Raw genomic sequence first — 24,176 nt, 5'->3', positions numbered from 1 at the left:
TGCAAGATATAAAATCGAAATAAAAAGGCTATCCAGTAGTCGTTCTTTATCTGTGCCAAATAAATAAAGAAAAATATCAGGTTTATAGTGTGGGGGTTATGCATAGAGTCTACATTCCTATCCACATGAATGCTTAAAATGAATACCATTTACTGGAGGAATTATCTGACGACCAGTTAAGGGTACAGTCCGCCTTTTGCCCAAATTTGGCTAGGATAGTCTCCAGCACCCGGTTATACCGCCAAGGATAATCGCTGTTGAAAGTGCTTGGATGAATCTGTGAATATTTCATTTCCAGCAGAAATGTTGCTATTCATAACGTATTCCTTTCCATAAAACCTTGTTGAGTTTCGCGCTGCTTGCTCGAGGCAGAGCGAAACCTGGAACTTGTCACCAATCAACTGGAGACATTTACCAATGTCATCCAGTTAAGACCAAAACATGTTCCCTGCTCTCCAATTTAATATGGAGAAATTAATATACACTGAAACGTTTGAACATTTCTACGAGAGGGGGCATCTCTCCCTTCCTTGGGAACTTCCAGTCATTGAAATTGGAGACTCATCCAACTGGTAAAGATGTCAAAAGGACCTCTTCTTCCAATCACACCTCATTTTTCCGCTCTTTCGCTCACTGTACTCAGTCTACTGAGAGTTTGGACACCTTACACTTACCAATGGCCTTTCTTTGACTCTCAGTGCACTTGAGGAGTCGCAGCATGCGTCTGTTCAAGGCTAAACCACATCTGGGCAGATTAAACTGTTACTTGACTGACGTCTTATATGATCAATGGACTTAATTAGCTGCCACTCGACTTGATAATTGCAAGCTTTTTCCTTGAAACAAAGGAAGGCCATTTTGCAAATCGAGAATTCGGTCAGTAGGACTTATTGTTTATGGTTAAGCGTTCTAAAGTTCAACTGCTAAATTCAGCAGAATTTGGTTGATAAGCAAAATCAAAGAATTGGTTTGGAGCCACTTAGACATTTCCTTGAGTTCAACACACAGTATTAAAGATGATCTTACGGTATGCACCGACAGCAATTTTACGGTGATTAGCATTCCAGTCACCTCTGCGCTTGCTCCATAGTGTGGATCTTTTTTATTAGGGGGGACGATGATTAGTTCTTTCCTGCGTCCAGGGTGAGCTGGAGTATATCCCAGACTTAAGGCGAGAGATCCCGTGGTGTAATATACAGTGCAAATTAAAATGTCTACATATGTATCCTTGACCAAATGCTATGTTCGTGTTATGCAAAGATATGAGACCGAGATGAATAATTTTAGAGCATTTTACAGTTTCAGGCTAAGCTGTAAAACTCTTTTTTTACGTATGGTGAATATGAGTAAGCACACACCTTTTAAAGTGCCTGCAATTATTATCCCCAAATAATATAAAATGTTTTAGTTGACTTTTTATGGCATTTTTGTGGCCCCATCTTTTGTTGGAGTTAGTGTGCTGAACAAATGATCTAATTTATGTTATGCTACGTCTTAATGTTAGGTTACAAGTTGTTGAGCAATGAGTGGTCCTTTTGGCTGACTCTGATGCTTGTAGCAGTCCTTTTGCTTCGTTGTAGGTCATCCAATCCTCGCATACAAATGTTCCAGCTTTAACACGTGACCCTTATGAAATGGTGTTAATTGACTTTCATAACCGAACCACTCTTGAAACTTCTACGTTCTGTTCGCAATGTGCTTCTGCAACAGCGATTGTGTTTGGACTAAATTTAAGCTTTTTTTTCCCTCAAAATTGGCGAGTAAATGATTTTTATTCTGGCATTCTTTTTTTCCATACGTAGCAAGACATTAAAAAAAACGACACTAGACGTTCCACAGTAAGATGAAAAACCCGCTGGCATTTGTTCATTCTATTCCTGCAACAGGAAAGCAAAACCAATTGTGAACAACATGTCAGCTTACACATTCATTTTCCAACATACATGCCTCCTTATCATATTCCAAGATAACCACTATTGAAATAGCTGCCCCTTTAACCCTTAACTCATCTTCCCTGCTGAGTATAAATTAGACCATCTCTGTCATTCCAGTTCACAAAGAACCATAAATGTCTGGGAGGATCCACTGGCCCATTAATCAGAGACATTAGGCAGCTAACGTGAGAATACTTACAAGGCACATTTGGGCTGTCTCTGGATCCAGCCCAGGAAATTAACAACTCACCAGACAGAGACAATCCCTGGCAGATATGAAACAACGAAACCAGAAAGCATGAAGGTGGGCTAAGGCTGTCTTTGCCTTGACAGAACCAATTAACCACTAAGACGCCTCTACACTCATGACACCACTCTTGTCAAAGCATTAGCTGTACATTTTCGTCCATGGAAACAGTAGTCAAGGCAGTCTGTTTGTACAGTAAAATGGAAAATGCTAAAGTCCTTCCGAAACGTTGTGTGAACAAGTGCGTTCACTACTGCACTTTGTTCAACTTCCTATCCGCTATCACATTTGTTCATTCAAAAGAGCGCCTTGAATGGCAGCCAATGAGTTGAAATGCCCCAAAACCAACAGGGAATGCCCAAAAATTATCAGGAACCGACAAAGGAAAGAGAAGTATCCCGGAAAGTCCCTCAAAATCAATAGGAACTGATCCAAAATTTACCAGAAGCTACCAGAGTACTTTAAGATGGAAGTGGAAAAAAACGAGGTAATGAAAAATGCCTGCTATTGACAATAATAGATGTCCAATTCACTTAAACTGGCTGTGAATGCTCATCTTTCAGTGCCATAGATGGCGCTAGACATCTAATACATTTTGACTGGAAGGGGTGAATGAACGAATATCAACGGCAAGAAGTGAGTTAGATTTTTGGGCCAAAAATTAAATGGTCTGGCCCGCATTAATGTGGCCCACGGACCCAACTAAATTTGACACCGCTGGTATGAAGTAACCAAAAATTTCTACCGAGTAAAATATCAGAATTTCTAAGCACTTAATCCCAAATCTGTGAGAGCTGTTTAAGAGAGGGACATCCAGGATAAGGGAATTTACACAGTCAGTCTTTGACAAGACTAAAAATGATTTTTAGATCATTTTTCATTCCCTTTTTAAATTCTAAACCCTAAAATTTGCAAAGAGAACTCTTGGTAGAACATAATGAGGGCAAAGCGTTATTATCGTCTTCACGTCAGAGAAGATTTGTGGAAGCATGATGAAAATCTACAGAGGTTAAAAGGGAAAAAAATGTGACCTCGGGTGACCTTTTCTTTTTCCAATCCACTATAATCACAAGGCCACAAGTGAGTGCATCATTTTATGTGCTGGGTGATTCATTATTCAGGGTTAATGTCACTATGTATTTCCATTCACTGAGAGCAATGAGCGTGCAGGATGAATGCTCTGACCCAAGATCCCAAAGGCAGAGCTGTGACTTTTTCCTTTCGAACATCTTTGCCGACAGTTTAATTTCCCGGAGGAACTCCCCTTAACAATCCAAACTCGCGTCTTGGCATGATGAAGTGGATCCAAGACACGAAATATCCTCTTTTTGGACTTTATTCAATTGTCGCTGATAAAAAGGCCATTATTTGTTTTGATCTTCCTCATCCGTCCATTTTGAAACTGACAGTTTCAAACAGGACACTAAAGTGAGGAGCTTTTTTTTGCACAGCACGGCGGCACGTCAAGCTGCTACAGCGCAAATGTCTTAACCACTTCTCTCGCCGGAAACACCACGCAGGCACGGTTTCGCATAGATTATTCAGGAGTTAGCGGGAATCTGCAGAAACAAAGTTGCTGTTTGGAAGGCGCAACTTTTCTTAGTTATTTGTGTTGGTGAATCTCGTGACCCAAGTTTGGGAGGTCCTCTAAAAATATGAGGACGCTAGAACGAGCTGTCAACTGTGAATGAATATCAAACACGCTTTCATGTGCTTTTTGACATTTGTGTAAATTTTCAGAGCAATTCATACAGCCGTGCTAAACATAGAAATGATTGCATCTGCAAAATATTTATTGATCTCATTGTTTATTTCTCTGTTTGAATAGAACATCATCGGTCTGTGAGAGAGAAGCATATTTGGGATTGGTCGTTTAATGTAAACTGAATTTGCTTCCAGTATGTTCATGTTTACTTCATGAAGAAATTGTTCCATTTCATTAACATTGGAGTGGGTTTTTCTTCAAAGATGATTCAACAAGACGCCCAAAGCTAGCTAGCTAGCCTCACTTCATAATTTAAATCATAATTTAGATACCCAAGTGGTGTTATTTGGGACTCTGTGTTTTGAGTGCATTACCAAAGATATCCCTAAGTGAACATATTGGGCTGTATTGAATTGAATGCTTTTATTGTCATTATATAAGTATATTGAGATTTAAAGCTTTCACCACAACAAACAGACAAATAAGTAATCAATAATTAAGAAATAGATCACAAATAAACAAAAAAAGCTATGTCGGAAACGAGGTTCCATTTAGAGTTGCAGGAAAGTCAAGGATGCCAAAATTCCCAAAACAACATAAATAAATCCACTAATAGAATTCAAGCTAATAACCTAATGTATCGTTTTGTATTTGCTCCTGGTATGGATCACATTTTCAGGACATAAGGGTAAAGTCCAAGGACAAAGTACTAGCCAAGTGTTCAGGTGGATCACTTTTGTGCCTGGTAAATTTGACCGGGCAACCTTCAGAACTGAATGCATGCATCATACTTAGAGCATTAAGATGCTGTAAAAGTCACATAAATCCATCATTCCAGCAGAAAAGTCATATTTTATTACGGAAGTTTTATATTACTCACCTTGACCACATCTTCATCAGTGGTGCGACACTCCACGGCGTCGGAGACATCAATAACTGAAGCGTCTATTCCGATGGTTACCACCTTCACGGGGACGGCTACCGTCTTGCCCGTCAGGACCGCTGTGTTTAAAATCTCAGTATTCTGGGGGGTGGAAAACGGACCAAAATCAGAACAGTCTTAGGAACACACTTGAGAACATAAATTAAAGGGCAGGCGAACTGTATTATGCAGAGGTAAATCATTGGCTGTTATTGACCCTGATGTCCAATTCATTTAAACTGGCAGGGATGGCATAAGATTAACTTTTGTTCACTGCCATTTGTGGTCATTCAGTCACTTTCTTATCATGGCGGTGAGATTCAATAGAATTATAGACTAAATAATACAGTTTTCTGTAGTTTAATGTCCTTTTTGGGGGATTCTCTCGTTTGTCACTTGTTAACTTTTACTTCCCACCTGTTCTCTATCGCTCATTCCCTTGTTTTAACCAATTAGCTTCCCCCGGCTATTGTTATATTGTCCAGGTGCGCCGAGTTGTGACATCAACTGGCTTGTATTTATTTCCCTCGCTTCTTTCAGTGCTTTTCAGTTCGTTGTTGTTGTAAAGCACTCGGCGTGTTGTTTCATGTCTTGATGGTCTTACTTTTTTTGTTTCTTGCATTATTTCTTCGGTCCCCCTTTTAGATGCCATTTATCTTTCATGATTTCATATGCCTTGATTATTTTTTTTGCATGAATACCATACAACCTATTTTTATTTTAGATCACACCGGCAGCCTAGCCGCAGTGGTCTGAGCACCCCGCAGGTAGACCCGGTTTGAATCCCAATTGTGAAGGTTGTATCAGGAAGAGCAACGAGTGTAAAACTTGTGTCAAATCTATCACGCGGATCGACTGTTTCGCTGTGGTGACCCCAATAGGATAACCCAAAATGTCAGTCTTCTATACTCGCCACGAAATCCAAATCCAACTATTTCCAAGCTACCTTGTAGTCGCTCCTAAAACACTATTCTAATCGTAATAATGATTTCCTCTTAATGAACTGCAAGCAAACACTCGTATCAGCTTAAGAATTCAAAGTATGTGCCACTTCTACCATGTCCCGTGTCCTCTTTTCTCAGAGGCCTTGGGAGTAATCATTTTGCTTCCAGGCAGACTAATACCCTAAAGCATCCATCTTGTGCAAGCCACAGGGGTCTTACGGTGTCTTTGTCTTGTCCCCGAGGCAACGTCGCTACTACAAAGCTGGACGTGTTAAGTGCTGCAAATATCAAAAATTGCAAATGGCGAGGCATTTGGATTTGTCAGCAAAGGATCAGCTGTTGTACTAACAAGCACTGCAAAGAAAAATGATGCAAGTGAGAAGGGAACTGAGCCTATCAGTTTTAATTGGGCTTCTTAAAAGTGCAACTGACAGCCTCAGTTCTTTAAACGGCGCCAGCACAGCTTCATCACTGTGAACACTAGCCTTAACCTTTAATCACACAAGTATACATTCGCGCATGAGGTTGTCACGGCTGCTGATGAGAAGCCATTAAGGTGTGTTTGTGGTAACATTTAGTCTCAGGAAGCACCCACTGAAGACCTATTCCGTCTCAGAAAACACACATTTATGTGGCCAGCTTTATAATTCTCTGAAGCGCAGTAAGATCTGACATTGAAGAATACTGCCAAAAGACAGCCAGGGATAAATCTCTAATGGAATAAGCTTTTCTCGATAATTATGGATCAAATCTTGGTGTGTTTTGATTTTTTCTTTGGGCCTTTTGTGGCACTTTTCCCGAAAGGCAAAATGGAGGATAAGTAAAGAAAAAGAACATTACAATTGACGAAAAAAAAGACTGTTAGCCATTAACAGTTACGTAAGCATCTTGGGTTAAGGCAGAAAGACTCAAAGGCGAACCGTTTTTTTTGTGCAGCGTTTCTTTGTGGACGGCAGTCCTGATGATTACCGAAGGCATGAGAAGAAGTGTTGGTTTCGATAAGAACCAGGATTGGTCTTACCTCCTGTTGTGTCCAGAAAAATTAACATAACTTCAATCTTATGAAAGAAAATTTGGGTTTCAAGTTCAACGGAATTATTAAGATTGAGAAACGAGTTGGCAGGCACTAAGAAAAGATTGAAAGTATTTTTGACACACAACTAAGCCAAGTCTTTCACCTTGTCATTAGTCATTTGGTCTATTTAAAGGGGAACAAGTAGTCATTTTGTGTTTCTAGACATTGCGTATAGTATACAATAATAAGCAATGGCGGAAGTGGCGAGTCAAGGACTTTAAAGAAATGGTTACACGACCGTCTCAAAGTGGTTGATACTCCTTTTGCGACAGTTGCACGTTTCCCCAAAAATACGATCCACGTGACTCTAGCCAACCGCCCTGGACATGGCAACAGATTTCAATTTGTCATCAATTTTAAGAGACTAATCGAAATGACAAAAAAATAAATATAAATAACCTCCAGGGAATGAGAGAATGAACTCCAAGGTTAAGGTACATCAGTGTCAGAGCGCACCATCTGTTGTTTGAGCCAAAGGAAATTTCACCTAAGACTAAATAGGAGAACACAGCTGTTGAAAATAAATCATGAAAATACAAGATCGGAATTACCTAAACTGCATGTTGGACAAGGTTAGGGACCGACGAGACAAAAGCGGCACTGAAAATCTGGATTAAGTATGGTTAGGTATGGTAGGGCTCAGAAATTCAAATCTGACTTGGACAAATGTACTGTATACACTTTATTCCCGTGACCGGACGTTTCGTCGAAAGACGTTTGGTCCCCGGACGTTTGGTCCCCGGACGTTTGGTCCCCGGACGTTTGGTCGAACGGACGTTTGGTCAAACGGACGTTTGGTCGCCGGGTTCGCTCGCTGTCAAATTATGACAGAGAGTTTACTGTTGATATTTTTATATTAGATATTTAGATATTAAACTCTCATGATTATAATTTTGAGAGCTGGTTTCAACAGTAACAACCTGGCGACCAAACGTCCGTTCTACCAAACGTCCGTTCTACCAAACGTCCGTTCTACCAAACGTCCGTTCTACCAAACGTCCGTTCTACCAAACGTCCGGTCGACCAAACGTCCGGTCGACCAAACGTCCGGTCGACCAAACGTCAGGTCGACCAAACGTCCGGTCGACCAAACGTCCGGTCGACCAAACGTCCGGGGACCAAACGTCTTTTGATGAAACCTCCGAGTACCCTTTATTCCACACCCCCATTAGTCGATTGTTTTTTTAAAACTCGGGGCTTCTGTAAATTAATTCTACTTAGTCCATGATTTCCACAGTGTACTGTATTATAAATGATTTGGTAAGTGGGTGAAATGGTGAAAGCCAAGGCTAATGTTAGATTAGTGCAGATGGGGATGACCCAGCAGGCTGAGAGCAAGACACTAATAAGACTCGGTGGGATCCCACCGAAATGCGTCAATAGATCACACACTGAGACATGAGCAGCACAATTAACTACAAAAATGGGGATTAATGGCGTGCATCAGCACCGGTAGCCATGACACGAAGGGTTTATTCACACCTGCTCTGTTTGGTTTGGACTAAAGCCCAAAAGTTTGTGGTGCACACCTTTTTGCCCGTTGTCAATCAAACCAGCAAACTCTGGTGCAGAGGAAACAGCCAATGTCGTTTGGTAGGCATCACGGCTTTTACTTTCTTATTGTATTGTGTTATACAGGTTTGTACTTAATTTACAGCTCCCAGTCACACATGATATTATCCTATAACATATTTCCATATAACTGTGTGTGCCTAAATCATATGTTGGTACTAACAGAAAGTGATTTGGTCATTATATTACTACTTTAGGGGGGTGGCCGGGTGGACGAGTCGTTAGCCCGTGGACCTCACAGGCTAAAGTTCTGGGGTCGAGGGTTCGATCCCAGGTCGATCCTCACTCTATGGAATTTGCATGTTCTCCCTGGGCTCACATGGGTTTTCTCTGAGTACTGCGGTTTCTTACTACATCCCCAAAACATGCATGTAAAACTAGCTGGTTGAACACTTTGAATTGCCCCTAGTTATGAGTGATTGGTTGTCCTTGGTCTCCTTGTCCCCTGCAATTGGCTGGCCACCGATTCAGGGTGTCCCCTGCCTGGTGCTCGAAGTCAGCTGGTATAGGCTCCACCACCCACCGCGACCCTTGTGAGGATAAGCGGTACAGAACACGGATAAATTACTTTAGAGAGGAAAAAAATCACTGATGTTTTTTTTTTTTATCAAACAGACGAAACTGTTGCAGACCGTGTGTAAGAACGAGAGGTACAGGAAAATGTAGAGTATTTAAAGGACGAAAATGACTTTGGACGTGGCTTCCTTGTTTGTGCTACTCTTCCTGAGCAATTTGCCTCACAGCGTTGTAGAGATGTCTTTGAGTCCTATAATCTGGGGAGAAGTGGCTGTCCGCTTTATCAAGGATCTCTTTTTTAGCATTCAGCACATTGCGGTTTCTGGTAATGTGTTCTGGGCCGTAATTTCTGCCGTGTCGCGGCTGGATCGGAAAATAAGTGAGATTTATGGTGTCAGCCTGAGTGACATGAGCAGCATGAGAAGTAGCAGTGCCGCCCATTCTGGCGTCGTGATTAGCTTCTCCTTTTTCGGACACACTCTGACCTAGCCATCTTGTTCACATTTGCTATAAATGATCGGGCCAAACATGGTAGAGAGCACGTGCTGCAGCCCAAGATACTTGTCAAAATGTTTATGTATGTCTTTTAAAGAACATACTTTTTTAGGAAAACTTCCAAAGTGATTAAATCTGCGAGGGCAAGAAAACTGTTAGAAGGGTTATCCTCTTTGTGCGATGTTACAGTATTGGCTAGCAATGTCTTTCCCTAACCACTAGGCTAAAAGCTCTTCAGTCGTTGAGAGAGAAATTGCAACACTAACCGTCAATTTTTTTTCCCAGTTGATTAATTATCACTAACTTTAGTTAGACAGTTAGATCGAGAATTTTCATTCGTTCAATTTCAACAATGCATAGCCTGACCTCAAGCGTAAGGTAATCTACACCCTAAACTGGTCGCCAGTCAGTCGCAGGACACACACCGACAGACAACCATCTGGGAATCGATACTACACTGCCAATTGAAAAAAATCGGGATTTCAAATTTCGGCCATATCGTCCAGCACTACTTTCGTCCTTTCAAGACCAAATGCAATTATACTCTTAGGCAAGGGTGTCAGACTCGGGTTGGTTGGTTCGCGGGCCGCGTTAACGTCAACTCGATTTCATGTGGGCCGGACCATTTTAGATATAAAATTTAGATTTTTTTATAAATTGATTAAAAGAACTGGATTAAAAGGCCTGAATATTCAGTTTTTTAGAGATCTAAAACAATGTTTATTTTAGATTTTTTTTAAATAAATGGATTAAAAGAACTGGATTAAGAGCCCTGAATATTCAGTTTTGTATAGATCTAAAACAATGTTTATTTTAGCTTTTTTTATATATATTTTTAGATTTTACAAAATGATTTTTGAATAAAAACACAGTACAAATGTATTAAAAAATTACCATTATTGATTTAAATGGGGAAAATCAGGATATTTAATATACATCTATACTCTTCATTTTAATTTGATCCTAAAACAGAAAGTCGGCACTCATGATTCACTTTCCCGGGCCACACAAAATGATGCGGTGGGCCAGATTTGGCCCCCGGGCCGCCACTTTAACACATGTGCTCTTAGGCATAATAAATGGTTGACTAACACGGAATAAATCAAATAATCCCCGCTGTGATAGACACTCCCTCCTATCCCTAATGATAAATTATTGAAGATGAAAGCAAAATCACTGTAAAACAGGAGGCGGTGCGGATAGCTAATTCGAAGTTTTAGACATTAAACGCAAACCCAAAAGACTTTTTTTCAAGGGTTTTTCCTCCTCATTCACAATGTGAAACGCCGACTTCTTTATTTTAGTCGCTGTTTAATTGGTCAGAAGTAAGAAACATGGAAGAGAGTGGGTATAAAGACCTTGGAAGCCCCATGCAGAGTGATACATCACTGCATGACAGCACACATGATGTAGTGGAATGGTTGTGAAACCAACACGTTGCTTTTTAATGAGCCTCCTTCTTTGCCATATACTCATTTCTTCCTGCTGGTACTCCACCAAAGATGAACCCGTCTTTTTAGCTTTTTTTTGCGCTTCCTATCAGGTTTGCTTCGCAGCTCTTGGCAACGCAGTGAACGCATGGTTGACAAAGAGTGCTCTCTGCTCAGCCATGACACCAAGCTGCCTTAAAAACAGCTTAATCTGCTATTGAGTGGTACACGGCGCCCTGTCTGGGGTAAATGTCACCAAGAGACATGAGCCGCTCATTACTGCTGAGCAAGGTAAGGAGAAGATTAACTTAACATTTGCTCAGATAGAGGTCCTCGCAGAAAATCCCACCTGAAAAAGACAGCTAATGTGGGATCAAGATGATCATTACAAGAACATGAAGAACTGTCGGCTCTAAATTAGCTAGTTTCCATGTCCACTGTAATGAGCGTCCTAATTAATCAACACTAAAAAGATAATAGGGGAGGATTGCTGAACTTCACTGACAGCCTGTTGTTTTTTGTAGTTGTTGTTATTATCTTTTTTTAAGGCCATAGTTATCTAGAAAATTGGTACGTTAACAGATACCTATTTTTTTCTCCATTTTACTATTGTTACTTTAATGCGCATTTGTTCTTGGTTTCTGATAAAATAAAATACAAAAATCCCTCAAAAAAATGGGATTTATACTCCAGTGTAACTTAGATACAGTGGTACCTCGACATATGATCTTAATTCGTTCCGGGACTGAGCTCGTATGTCGAGCTTCTCGTAACTCGAGCGAACGATTCCCGTTGAAATGAACTAAAAACAAATTCATTCGTTCCAACCCTCTGAAAAAACACCAAAAACAGGATATTGGATTGGAAAACATTTGTATTCGTTCTAATTCGCCATATATTGACAAAGTAACAAATAATTAGTGGTTTAATAGTACTAAAATGTGTTTAATAGAACTATAAAACTAGACGCGGAGGATAAACAGATGGACATACACATACGTAGAAGCAGGCAGGGGGGGTTGGGGTCTTTATCCACGGCAACGCACTCCTAACCGAACCAACAAATTTAAATTAACTTGGAGTAATATATACAGACACACTCAAACATACGTTTAATGTAACTTTACACAAAACTGAATTCTAATTTTGTTTTAATCTTTTTTACCTTTGTTCTACGGGTTGACTCCACCAACGTGGGAAAAAAAACAGGGGGGAGGGGGGGGGGGCAATGCATAGCTCCGCCCTGTGCTCGTAGATATATTTTATACTCGAAAGAGATGCGGCAAGACAGTGTCATGGCCACCTGGCTTGCTCGCATCTCGAAATTTTGATCGTATCTAGGGCGAATCATTCGATCGAAATTTTCATCGTATCTCGAGCATCTCGTAGGTAGAGCTGATCGTAGGTCGAGGTACCACTGTATATATTTTCTCTTCATTGTGTATATGAGGCTTATACTCAGATGCGACTTATATTTCGAAAAATATGGTTAAAGGGTTTGTATAGGTAACTACTGTTAGAAGGTTCCCCAGCTTTTGTTTTTTTTAAATTAATAAATGCGTGTAGGTGTCTGATAAATAAACAGGGAATTTCATTGACATTTGTAAAAGTTGCAAAGATACTAAAATGAGAAAATGCTTTGGTAGTACATTCTGGACCCGAAGTCAAGCGAGGCTTAAATAGAATAAAATGTGTTTCAGGAAGGCTCTCTGCATTCTTGGGTTGTCCGTTATTGAATATTGACATTTCATGGACAGGATTGATCGTTCAGTCACACCAAACTGCTCTCCAATGGAAATAAGTTTTGAGAGGACATGATTTATGGGTAAACTTTGCAGGGAGGCATCTCTGTGACATCTTGCTGACATGACAAATGCCCTTGCAATTACTAATTCCGCCCTACTTTGTAGTCTGCGTACAGTAGGTAGCTTGTTTCAATCTACCTTTTTGAAATAAACCCAAAAAATCTTCTTTCTTAAGGAATGTTTTGGATTATTTTCTCCCTCAAATGTAAAGTAGAGGGGAATATACAGAAAATAAGTGCATGAACTGATGGAGTGTCTTCAAAGTATAGTTTGTAGAATTGATTGCAGGTTGGTACCGAGGCAGTAGGAAGCCACTCTCTCGATCCCAGTGGCCATGAAATGCACCTCGTACTGTGAAAATGAGCTCGTGAATAATACATGGAAAAAATTGCAAGGAGTCCATGCTAAGTTTATGGGACAAATCCTCGGCAATTCTTGTAAATTCCATACTGTAATTCACATGAATCAACATGCCAGGGGTTGGGAGAAGCTTTTGAATGTCAACAACGGGTGGGCCGATCTGAGGAGGCATCAAGGTCAGGCGCCGAGGACGCTGGTGGACAGGACAGTGATGACCTCACTGGTGAGAATGCTGCAGGGAATCGGGGGAGGGAGGCCGCCTGGAGGGTTGACTGATACCGGGCATGGTAAAGCACCGCTGAGGCGGCGGTGCTCCCGCTGTTTTGCTCGCTGAGCCAAATCCCAGCGGTCGCATCATTCTGGAAATTTTAGCTACGGTATCTTTTTGGTTCGGTCGATCGGTTCTTCACCGACAGCCAATTGGCCTTGTCGGTTACGACCTGCTGATCTCTGGTCGGATTTCATTCACCCGGCCCGCTCTGATCGAAATCCGCACCGGCAGCCTAGCTTGACTGAGCTTGGCTTATCTGCCCTCGGGACACAGACGTCTCAGAGCAGGCACAAAGGTCAGCCTCACCGTGGAGTCCATTAGCAACTAGAAATGGATACATTTCTCCACAAGTTAACTAGGCCACAATACGTAAGGAGACTGCTACGTTTTGGTGTTATGGTCAAACGTGGATGCATTTTCCCCCCATTTTTTTAAATTGTAGATGTAAATTAGACTTTGGTATGGAAAGTTGAGTTGTAATTCTTTGTCAATCACTAAGGCAAGGGTGTCAAACTCGGGTTTGTTCGCGGGCCGCAATAACATCAACTCGATTTCATGTGGGCCGGACCATTTTAGACCTAATATTTAGAAAAAAAATTTAATTGGATTGTAAGAACTGGATCAAAAGCCCTAAATATTCAATTTTTAAAGATATAAAACTGTTTATTTGAACTTTTTTTTCTTAGTAAGGGAAACATTTGTTTTTCATTTCAAATGGAAACAAACTTGTTTTAATTATATTCAATATTAAAGTGGAAAACCGAAAATATTTTAATATATTTATTTTTAGATTTTCAAAAATGCTTTTTGACCTAAAAACACCAAAAGAAAAAAGGATAAAAATTGCAATTATTGATTTTAAAAAGGCGAAAATCTGAAAATATAAAATACATCTCTAATCTTCATTTGAATTTGATCCTAAAACAGAAAGTTGGCACTCATGATTTACTTACTCGGGCCGCACAAAATGATGCGGCGGGCCAGATTTGGCCCCCAGGCCGCCACTTTAACATTTGTGCACTAAGGAAAGGTCAATATTCCGTTTTTTGTTAGTTTTGAAAACTTTTGAAATCCATACACAGAATGGTATGACAGAAATGGATATATTTTTTCAAACGTCGCTGCTTGTAACTTTTTCGTGACCTTATTGTAAATTCATGCAGTCAATACAAGACAACGTTAACATATTTTACTACACTAATGGAATGACGAATTCCCTCCTCAATCCAAAAAGTGGCACGTTATTATTACGCCATGTACTGTATGCATAAAAAAATATGCATTACTCAAAGGACCAAGATTTCTCACAAATTCCTTGTAGCAGGAACAGAAATAACTCAGACAACAAATACATGAGATATTTGAACAGGAGAAACCCAATTGCAATATTCGGGCGATTGTATACTGACGCGAGTATACTGTTGAGTTTTTTAAAAAGGGTTTTCATGACAGACTGTAATTAGTTTATTGCCAGTTTTCTGATGATGAAAGGCTCCTTTGGCTAGCTTCGTTGACACTAATTGCCACTTGTATTGCAACAACAGACATGATTTGGTTAATTCTGCTATCAAGCACAAAAGCAGGTTAGTGTAAGTACATTTTAAAATGGAAAAACCCATAGACTCACATTTTAATTAGAAAAAAATGCATCTGTGCCATTCTGAGCACAATTCCAAATCCATTTTTTTAAGGTTAGAAATTAGGTGCAAGTGCTCAAATGTTCCTTGCCTCACTTTCTTAATTATTACTTTGTTCCTGGCTCAAACAACAATAAAAACACACGTACACACGTGCACACATAATTTAGTTTTAGTACTACGGGCATGAAACGTGGCGTAAACAAGTGTGTACTTTTGTTTTCTTATCCGAATATCAACATGTTCATTAATCCCTACTAACACTTCACAATCACCCTCCAACTTTGACTACTTGAATGCTAAGAATTACCCCATCAGAGGTTTATCCATCAAAACTCTCATACTTAAAATTGCGTGCCACATACAGTTCTCCAAATGTTGTTTTTTTTCCCCATCCTTCAAACAGCGGGTGCATGCCACTAATGGACCGTGAGCTTTGACAAGCTGTGCGGAGGTTTAAAGCCGTAAAAAAAACATCTTTGCTCAATGTATGCCTTAATTGTTTTATAGAGTAAATGGTTTATAGATTACTATACGTACGTTGCTTGTATAGCTGTCGGTGTTTGATAAATGCCTTCCGCGAGTCCTGTATAGACAATATGTGCATGGAAGTGTGAACGGAATTAAAGAATAAAAATGCGACATTCATGGGCTGCTGTTGATCGATGACTTTATCATAGGGAATGCGGTCATGGCCACTGTCATGATATTTTATTTAAAGATGCATTGAACGGCGCGTCTGAACACCGAACACCGACACCTGCTTTTATTTCCTTCTCATCTTCATACATGCGCAGCATGAGTTAGAGAGCACAGTTTGGTGCCCGGGTTGAAACAGGAAGACGGATGTGTCCGAATATGATGTATGTCCCGTCCCCACGCTCCCTCTCCATCATCTCACTTGCACAGCATGGGTAATGATGATAAGGGCAGGCTGGACAGGAGTATGTTACTCTAGAATGGCAAAAGATAATGGAGCAACCTCCGACTGTGAGGAGGAATCCGCTCAGACATCCAATTACTGCCTTTAAGATTCATCTCTAGATGACCTAAAAAAAAATATCAAAAAAACATGCTCCTCTTTCAAGTATAATGGAATGCACCAACACTTGGGGACAGAAGGTGACCAGAGAGGCAATTCGTCTGTAAATTGAATGTTTCTTTGTCATGACAAGGAAAAAATTGGATATAATTCGGGAGGGCAGATTGATATGTATTTGCGGTGTAGTTTGGGAAGAGATTTGGGACTATAGTATTATAGTTTCTTAGTTTTTAAATGGTAAATTGTGTTTTGAATGCAATTAGTTTGGAGGAATTTGTGACTAGAAACAGAAGACGACTTTTTACATTAAATGATAATCTCTGTATTTGAGTGGCAACCAATTCAGGGTGTCCCATGCTTACCGCCCATAGTTGGCTGGGATATGCTCCAGCACCCCCTTGTCCCGGGCGACGAATGGCGGAACAAGAAATGAATGATTGAAGGCATTCAAAATGGTCTGGATTTACACAGATCCATAACTATTGAAATAGGATTATAATGGATTTAAAAATTGAAGTGCGGAACTCGCTAAGGCACATGTGTCAAAGTGGCGGCCCGGGGGCCAAATCTGGCCCGCCGCATCATTTGGTGTGGCCCGGGAAAGTAAATCATGAGTGCCGACTTTCTGTTTTAGGATCAAATTAAAATGAAGAGTATAGATGTATATTAAAATTCCTGATTTTCCCCCTTTTAAATCAATAATTGTAATTTTTTCATCCATTTTTTTTCTGTGTTTTTAGTTCAAAAATCATTTTGTAAAATTTAAAAAAAAGCTAAAATAAACATTGTTTTAGATCTGTAAAAAACTGAATATTCAGGGTTTTTAATCCAGTTCTTTTAATCCATTTATAAAAAAAAAACCTCTAAATGTATCTAAAATGGTCCAGCCCACATGAAATCGAGTTGACATTAACGCGGCACGCGAACTAACCCGAGTCTGACACCCCTGCGCTAAGGGGTTTAATCCAGCCCTATAGGAATTGATCCAAAATGTACAAGAAGAGACCGGTCCAATTCGCTTCAACTGTGATTGGGAAAAGCAACTGAACGAATGGTCATTGGCTCGGTGAAATCATCAACTCCGGCGAGGCACTGTGAATTAAAGCCAAACTATCACATAAATACTATTAAACCTCAAACTAAGCTTCCCATTAGCAATAGTCATTAGTTTTATTGCGTTCCAGTCTTTGGAGACACATTCCGTCATGGCTCTTTATTCATTTGACAAGATTATTCCAGGTCAAAACCCAGGATTTAATTACAGCACCGTTTCCATTATGACAAACGACCGCCGAGCTTATCAGACTAATTAGTGCTAATCACAGATAAAAAGACCTTCCAGAAGAAAATCACAGAAGTGTTGTGTCAACAGATGCCTCGAGCGAGCTCTGTGGAGTCTCAGCTCTTAACTTGATTAAAAATGATTGAAAAATCTGTTGTTTCTACATTCGCTTTGGGAACAGCCGTCATCCTTCTCTATGGGGTGCTCAGGTTCTCCTACCCGCAGACTCTCGACACGCTTGCGCAAAATCTTGGAGATCGCATAAATGCCGTATTTGTCTCTAAAAAAAATGCTGACTGAATCAAGGGTACGGCTTATATGCACACAAATTACACTTGACATGCACAAAACTGCAAGGTGACAAAGACGAAACGCCATAACGAAAGCCGATAGTCATTTATTTCAAAATAGAAAAAGGATAAACTGATAAAACGCTAAACAAAATTTATTTTGACGTCTATGAATGAAATTCAAGAAAAAAAATATGTATCTTGCATAAAATGAGAAAAATCTCACGTGTGCCTGCCATTGTTGGCTTGGTGCGCCGCCATCTTATCGTAGTTAAACGTGTTCTGACTGGCCAGACGCGAGTAGCCACAATACATGTGTTTACCATGTCAGTTGTTAAGGCTGATCGAAGGTCTTGCAGTCAATCATTAAAATATCCGCCTTGATACCTGCGGAATGTGTATCTCATGCTATTATTGCACCCAGAGACTTGGTGAAAAGTAGACCGCAATGGACACACTTCCTGGTTGTACTGCTCATGTGACTTCTTTTTAATTTGTCTCTGTGCAAGCAACCCCTTTTCGGAATGTGCAATACAGCAAGACGATCCTTTTGAATTAAACAGTATCTCCAAAATACCACGTGCGATGATTTTTCTCAAGATTTTCCCTTCAAAGTAACACATTTGTACTCCCTATTAAAACCATGAACATAGAGGGGAAAATTGTGAATCAAGGGGCGTCTTATACGAGAGAAATTGTAAAATTCAACGATTTTAAGGGTACGGCTTATACGTGGAGGCGGCTAATATGCGAGAAAATATGGTAAATGTTGAGGTTGAAAATAGACCTGGTCTCCGATTTTTGTCCTTTAAGAGGGATTGACGCAGAGCATGTGGATCAACTCTTATTGATTAAAATTGCAATCTATTTGCCAAGTCGGTCGGATCCTAGCTGGAGTCAGAGTATGTGGGATTTGGGTATGAATCTGTAACCTTTGTTGACTGTCAACCTTAGCGATTGCAACACTAATCCACGCGTAATCCGAAAAATGATACCTGAAAGGATTGTTTCATAATTACCAGCAAGGTCTGTCTCATGAATACGCATTCTAAAATCAAGGGCAGCGCTCGGTCTGAAGCTTTGTCTACTTTGGAAGATCATTTTCTAGGACAAAACTTGAAGTTAAAACAACCGAAAATCAGGCTTGATTTCCTTTGGTGCGCAGAGCCGACCTCGACAGGATGTCGATAACACTTTGTTTCTGGATAGCTAATCAATATTTAAAGCTTGCTACGTCGAATATGCGGAGCTGAGGTGATTTGGAATCTTAGAAATTACAAAAGGATTAAAAAAGTGCAAACATCCGTGCGTTCATGTACCAAGTAAAAATTGCAATGGAAGACGTGACGTCTAAAACGGATCAAAAGGGAATAGAAAATGTTTTTCTAGTTTCTTTATAACTCACAGTGGATCCTGTCCACATTTTATTCTGCCTTTCTTCAGGAACTAAAAAAAAGCTGTCTGATTAAGAAATGGATTGACCAACAGCACTTAGTCATGCTTTTATTCTTATAAAAGGGTTTGTTTTCCTGTTTTGGGTTTATTTTCTTCAGCTATAAGTCAAATTTTATTTGAATAGAACTGGTCAACAGAGGATGATTCAAAACAAATAGAAAATGACTCATAAAAGTACCAAAATAGACAGGAAGTGACCCACAGGAATCAACTCGAGACGTCAGTAAACTTTAACAAGAAGAGGAAACACAACCACGAAAAAAACCAACTCTAAAATGGGTTGTGTAAATTGAAAGTGAAACTTCCACCCACTAATTCAATCAACATGGCTGACTCATAAAAATAAAAAAGATGGACAACATAAAGGGAAGAGAGATGCAGAACCAAAATGTGTATTTCATTTCAATACGAAACATACATGTAATATCTAGACTATGAAAATTCCATAACATCTATAACAATTAATTAAGTTTACCATTTATTTTGTATATCACTACCCTGTGACAAGTTTTATAACATTTCCATTTTGTCTCTATTCACATGAAGAAGAAACCACTATATGATACGCTCAATATTTGTTTAAATGATATGTTTAGAGGTTCAAGCTTGGTAGCGATCGTACCTCTCATGAGTATTATTCTAATTCTTCTTGTATTTACACTTGGATTTAAAAACATATTGCGGCGTAAATATCTTTTTGCGACCAGCTCTGGTCAATCACATTTCATACACCACATCCGTCCTATCTTTCCTCTATTCCAATGACTTCAGTTATCGGTGCAGAGATGTGTTTTCCATTCCAATTTCTGGGCTTTGTTCTCCCTTCAACGGGTAGAAAGTGGTGGTGGGCGTGTGTGTCTGTGTGTGTGTATGTGTGTGTGTGTGTGTGTGTGTGTGTGTGTGTGTGTGTGTGTGTGTGTGAGGGAGGTTTGACAACACTGCTCTTACATTAACTTACTTCCTTTCAGCGAGGAGCGTCGCAGCGGGAGGGAGTGGAAGTTATCCGTGGGCCTTTCATGCCACACTGAACCCGAGTAATCTAATTCAGTCTTGCCTTTTCTCGCTTGCGTGCCTCTCTTATATTGCCGCATGCAGATTGGAGGAGTCTAATGCCGCGTGTTTACAGGAGTGAGGGATGGAGGAGGGACAAAAGGGGACTAGGAGAGTTAATGACTTCGGAATGCGTCTGCATGTAGAATGAGTTGTCTCGCGTGTTAAGTGCTCTGGGTTGGATGCAGATACCCTGCACCTGGGGAGTTCAAAGTACCAAAGAAACCCTGGAGAAACTCTGCAGCCACGGGGAGGGAGGAGTCAAAATGAATGAAATATCAGGTATAGCTGAACATCTTGGGGCATAGAATGGGTCATATTGGGAGAAAGAAATCATTGCAGTTTGGCATTGGGACGCTGAGATGGGGACGAGTGGCTGGGGTCATTTATTCTTAGGGCACGATACACCTGATGACCCACTATTAGACGACGTATGGGCCTAAAATTCAATGCGGGAGGCATAAAGCTTGACAACAAGTTCAAATTTAAAAAGGCAAAATGACATTAAGAAAGTGTGTAAACATAGCGCTGCATAACATACAATACGTTTACTTAGAGTCATTTATTCTTAGGGTACGATACACCTGATGATCAACTATTAGACGAGGTGAGGGCCTACAATTCACAGCGGGAGGCATACAGCTGGGCAGCAAGATCAAAATTAATAGGGCAAAATGACATTAAGAAAGTATGTAAACATAGCGCTGCATAACATACGATACGTATGCATGCATGTACATTTATGTGTATGTATGTATGTATATATGTCCTAAGCAACACGCTTACTTAATTATATATTTATTCATGTATTTATTTCTTGACCTACTTATTACCTATCTATTTATGTCTAAAATGCCTTTCCTATTCCTGCATCCTCACCCTCTTGCCACTGGAACAACGAAATTTCCCGAATACGGGATGAATAAAGTTATCCAATCCAATCCAATCCAATACGTTTACTTAGAGTCATTTATTCTTAGGGTATGATACACCTGATGACCCAATGTTAGACGACGTAAGGGCCTAAAATTCACAGCGGGAGGCATATAGCTGGGTAGCAAGATCAAATTCAAAAAGGCAAAATGACATTAAGAAAGTATGTAAACATAGCGCTGCATAACATACGATATGTTTGCTAATATACGATAGAACACCCTCGGTCAAATCTTTTGAGACTTTCTCATTCAACTGCATGGTGAAGTCTTAAAAGTTTAGTGTATATGTTTTTTATTCTCTGTTTTTTTTTACCATGGAGAACAGTTTGTCCTTTGAATCTTTAAAAGTTGATACCGAGCCCAGATGTTTATGATTTTATGTGCCAACATAATGAGCGTTTCTATATCGCCAACGAGCCAGATGGTTGGTTTTACAACTTTGCTTCACAAATCCACCTGGCAGAGAGCCAATAAAAACAGTTAGGGAACAAGCAGGTTCAGGTGCCAGAAGTTGGTTGTCTCCGTGCACCATACACGCGGCGCCATTTTCAAAAGCAACGCAATATTCGTTCAGTGATTCACGGGCATGAAAAAAATCTTTCAAGCCTTCTGTCATTTCACAGTTGGAAAAGCAAAATTCTAAGACTCATTTTTTCCCACATAGACAAAGAAATCAGAATGTTTGGATGTTGAATTTGGAATATAGTGTACAATCACATTTTTGTAGTTAATATTTATATCGATACAATCACAACCGTATAGAGTGCGTCCTTGGGTTACGATGTCCTCGACTTATAACATTTGGACTTCGGACCTCGGGCACGAGCAACTTAGTTTCTGCATAGTGCTTGGTTAGCCATGCTAAAGTGAATTTCACAAAATGATTAACCAATATTGCTGTATATATTAGGCGCATCAGATTATAAGGCGCACTGTCGGCTTTTGAGAAAATTGTCTTGTAGTTGCGCCTTTTAGTGCGGAAAATACGGTACTTAGACCCGTACTACTTTCCACATTACGAAATATAGGTGTTTTGTTTTCATATTTATATAAGATGTTTTCTAATTTAAACTAGTAAGTGCATACTTCGCAAATAATTAACTAGACTAGCTTGCCTTTGTGAGATCTGCAGTCATTGTTACTCAAAGAGGTGGTGGCATTTTGTGTCAGGTTACATGCGAAGAGTAAACAGACGACCCTAATGAGACTTGAGCGGATATCTAATCACATTATAAGCATTTTCTAAGTAAATAGAAATATGCCGCGAGACGTTTGCCTTTATAGACTTTAGAGTACAGGGACTTTTCTACTACTATTAGAAAATGTAGAATATAAATACTGCTTTTACTCAGTATTTACAAGATGACGGGGCAAGGAATACCTGCGCTATAGTTCTGGACCACATTTTATTGGGAAATTTATAGAATCCAGCCAGTAATATGGATCGAAAAGAGCCGTACCGGTTCCAATATTGGTGACGATAACAAGCACCTGGATCCCAATCAAAGTAGGCTAAGGGAATATCAAAGCTTTCTGCACATGCATCATCTGTTATAATACACAGGACGCATTATTATTCATCTTCTTGGCGATGTGCTCCCAGATTATTCTAGCCCAAATTGATTTTGTTAGGTTTAGCAAATTGTTTCTAATATCCGATAACTAAGACAGATTATGCCACCGAGATAAAAACCTGATTTATGGAAAGCTTTGAAAGCCTTCCTCATATTAGAATATGGAAAATAATAAACGTAAAGTGGCAGACATTATAGGAATTGATGGATGATATGTTTGAGACATGTTGGGGAGTGCTATCATTCAAGGAATTAATTTTACCGATACAACAGTGGAATTGCCGGTGTCTTTGTTCTGGCGGGATGGTTCCCCTAAAGCAAGTAAAATATACACTTTAAAAAAAAGGTGTTAGCTTTTTCTCATTGCACAGAAAGTCTCGCTTCATTGCGTCGCAAACCCGCAGCCGGAATCTTTGCTGAAAATGAATTCAAATAAGCGTGGCTGATTTTTGATTTTTTTTTAAGGAGCAAGTGTGGGTGCGCACTATATATTCTTAGAGCGTGGCAGGCAGGCATTTGATTCATCAGCGACATGAAAGGATGTGAGAAGCAAGTCGAACGATACGGCATTAAACGCGTAGTTTCAATTATCCTGAGAACGCATCTGTGGATGTGTCGCATTCTTCTGGATCCAGGAGGAGCCACCCACGGGTGTCTATTATCTTTTACTGCTATAGGCACTACTTAGAGAGAGAGTAACACAAAATTTCAGTCAGGTTTGTGGCGTGCCGTTCCGAAATGGGAATGGGAAAAGTCTTTGTTTACGGAATCAGTGCTGATAGCTTTGTCTCCATGTGGTCGATATTGCTCATTTTTTCATCTGAATGCCCCACATCAAAATGAACCAGCTACAGTTGCCTTGATCACTATGAAAAGCTGCAGTGAGAAAACGAGTTTCTCTTGATAATCTGTTCAAAACGGCCAGCTTCAAACTGCTAATGGAGACGAAGCTACAGGCCTAACCCACAGCCAGAGTCACCCGGGAACCCATTTTTTCGATTATGTGCACTCTCTTCTCACGGCCTGCAATTATTTCTCTCTTAATACCTGAATATTGCCATCAATCAATCAATTTAATAGATTAAGACACTACCTAATTTTGCGATTACCATATTTTCTTGCATATAGGCCGTAAAAAATGCTGACTGAATTGACGGTACGGCTTATATGCGCAGAAATTAGACTAGACGAAACTGCATAACGGAAGACAGTTATTAAAACCATGAATATGGAGGTGAAGACCGTGTATCAGGGGCGTCTTATACAAGGGAAATTGTAAAATTTGATGATTTTAAGCCAATTTTAAGGGTACGGCTTATACGCAGGGGCGTCTTATATGCGAGAAAATATGGTATGTGTACTCATACCTGTCAACCTCTGCCGATAACTGCCCTTATAAATGATTATGATTCCCCTTACAAACCCCCAAAAAACCTTACAAACACCGTACGACTCGTACGGTGTTTGTAAGGTTTTTGGGGGGTTTGTAAGCTCGTACGGTGTTTGTAAGGTTTTTTGGGGGTTTGTAAGGGGAATCATAATCATTTATAAGGGCAGTTATCGGCAGAGGTTGACAGGTATGGTGTACTCTTCTCACTGGCTGCAATTATTTCTCTTTTAATGCCTGGATAGTGC

The 24,176-nt window shown here is 40.0% G+C and overlaps 1 protein-coding gene across 1 annotated transcript in view; it reads right to left on the bottom strand.

Moving 5' to 3' along the window:
• Positions 1 to 24,176, bottom strand: part of LOC144074794 (transmembrane protein 132C) — a 103,797-nt gene that overhangs the window by 10,753 nt on the left and 68,868 nt on the right. Inside the window, exon 5 of the mRNA XM_077601393.1 lies at positions 4,767 to 4,910. Coding sequence (XP_077457519.1) covers positions 4,767 to 4,910 — 144 coding nt within the window. The remainder of the gene's footprint in view (positions 1 to 4,766; positions 4,911 to 24,176) is intronic.

This window comes from Stigmatopora argus, chromosome 5 (genome assembly GCF_051989625.1).
Source record: "Stigmatopora argus isolate UIUO_Sarg chromosome 5, RoL_Sarg_1.0, whole genome shotgun sequence".
Classification (NCBI taxonomy): Eukaryota; Metazoa; Chordata; class Actinopteri; order Syngnathiformes; family Syngnathidae; genus Stigmatopora; species Stigmatopora argus.
This window is presented reverse-complemented; position numbering and strand designations above follow the sequence as displayed.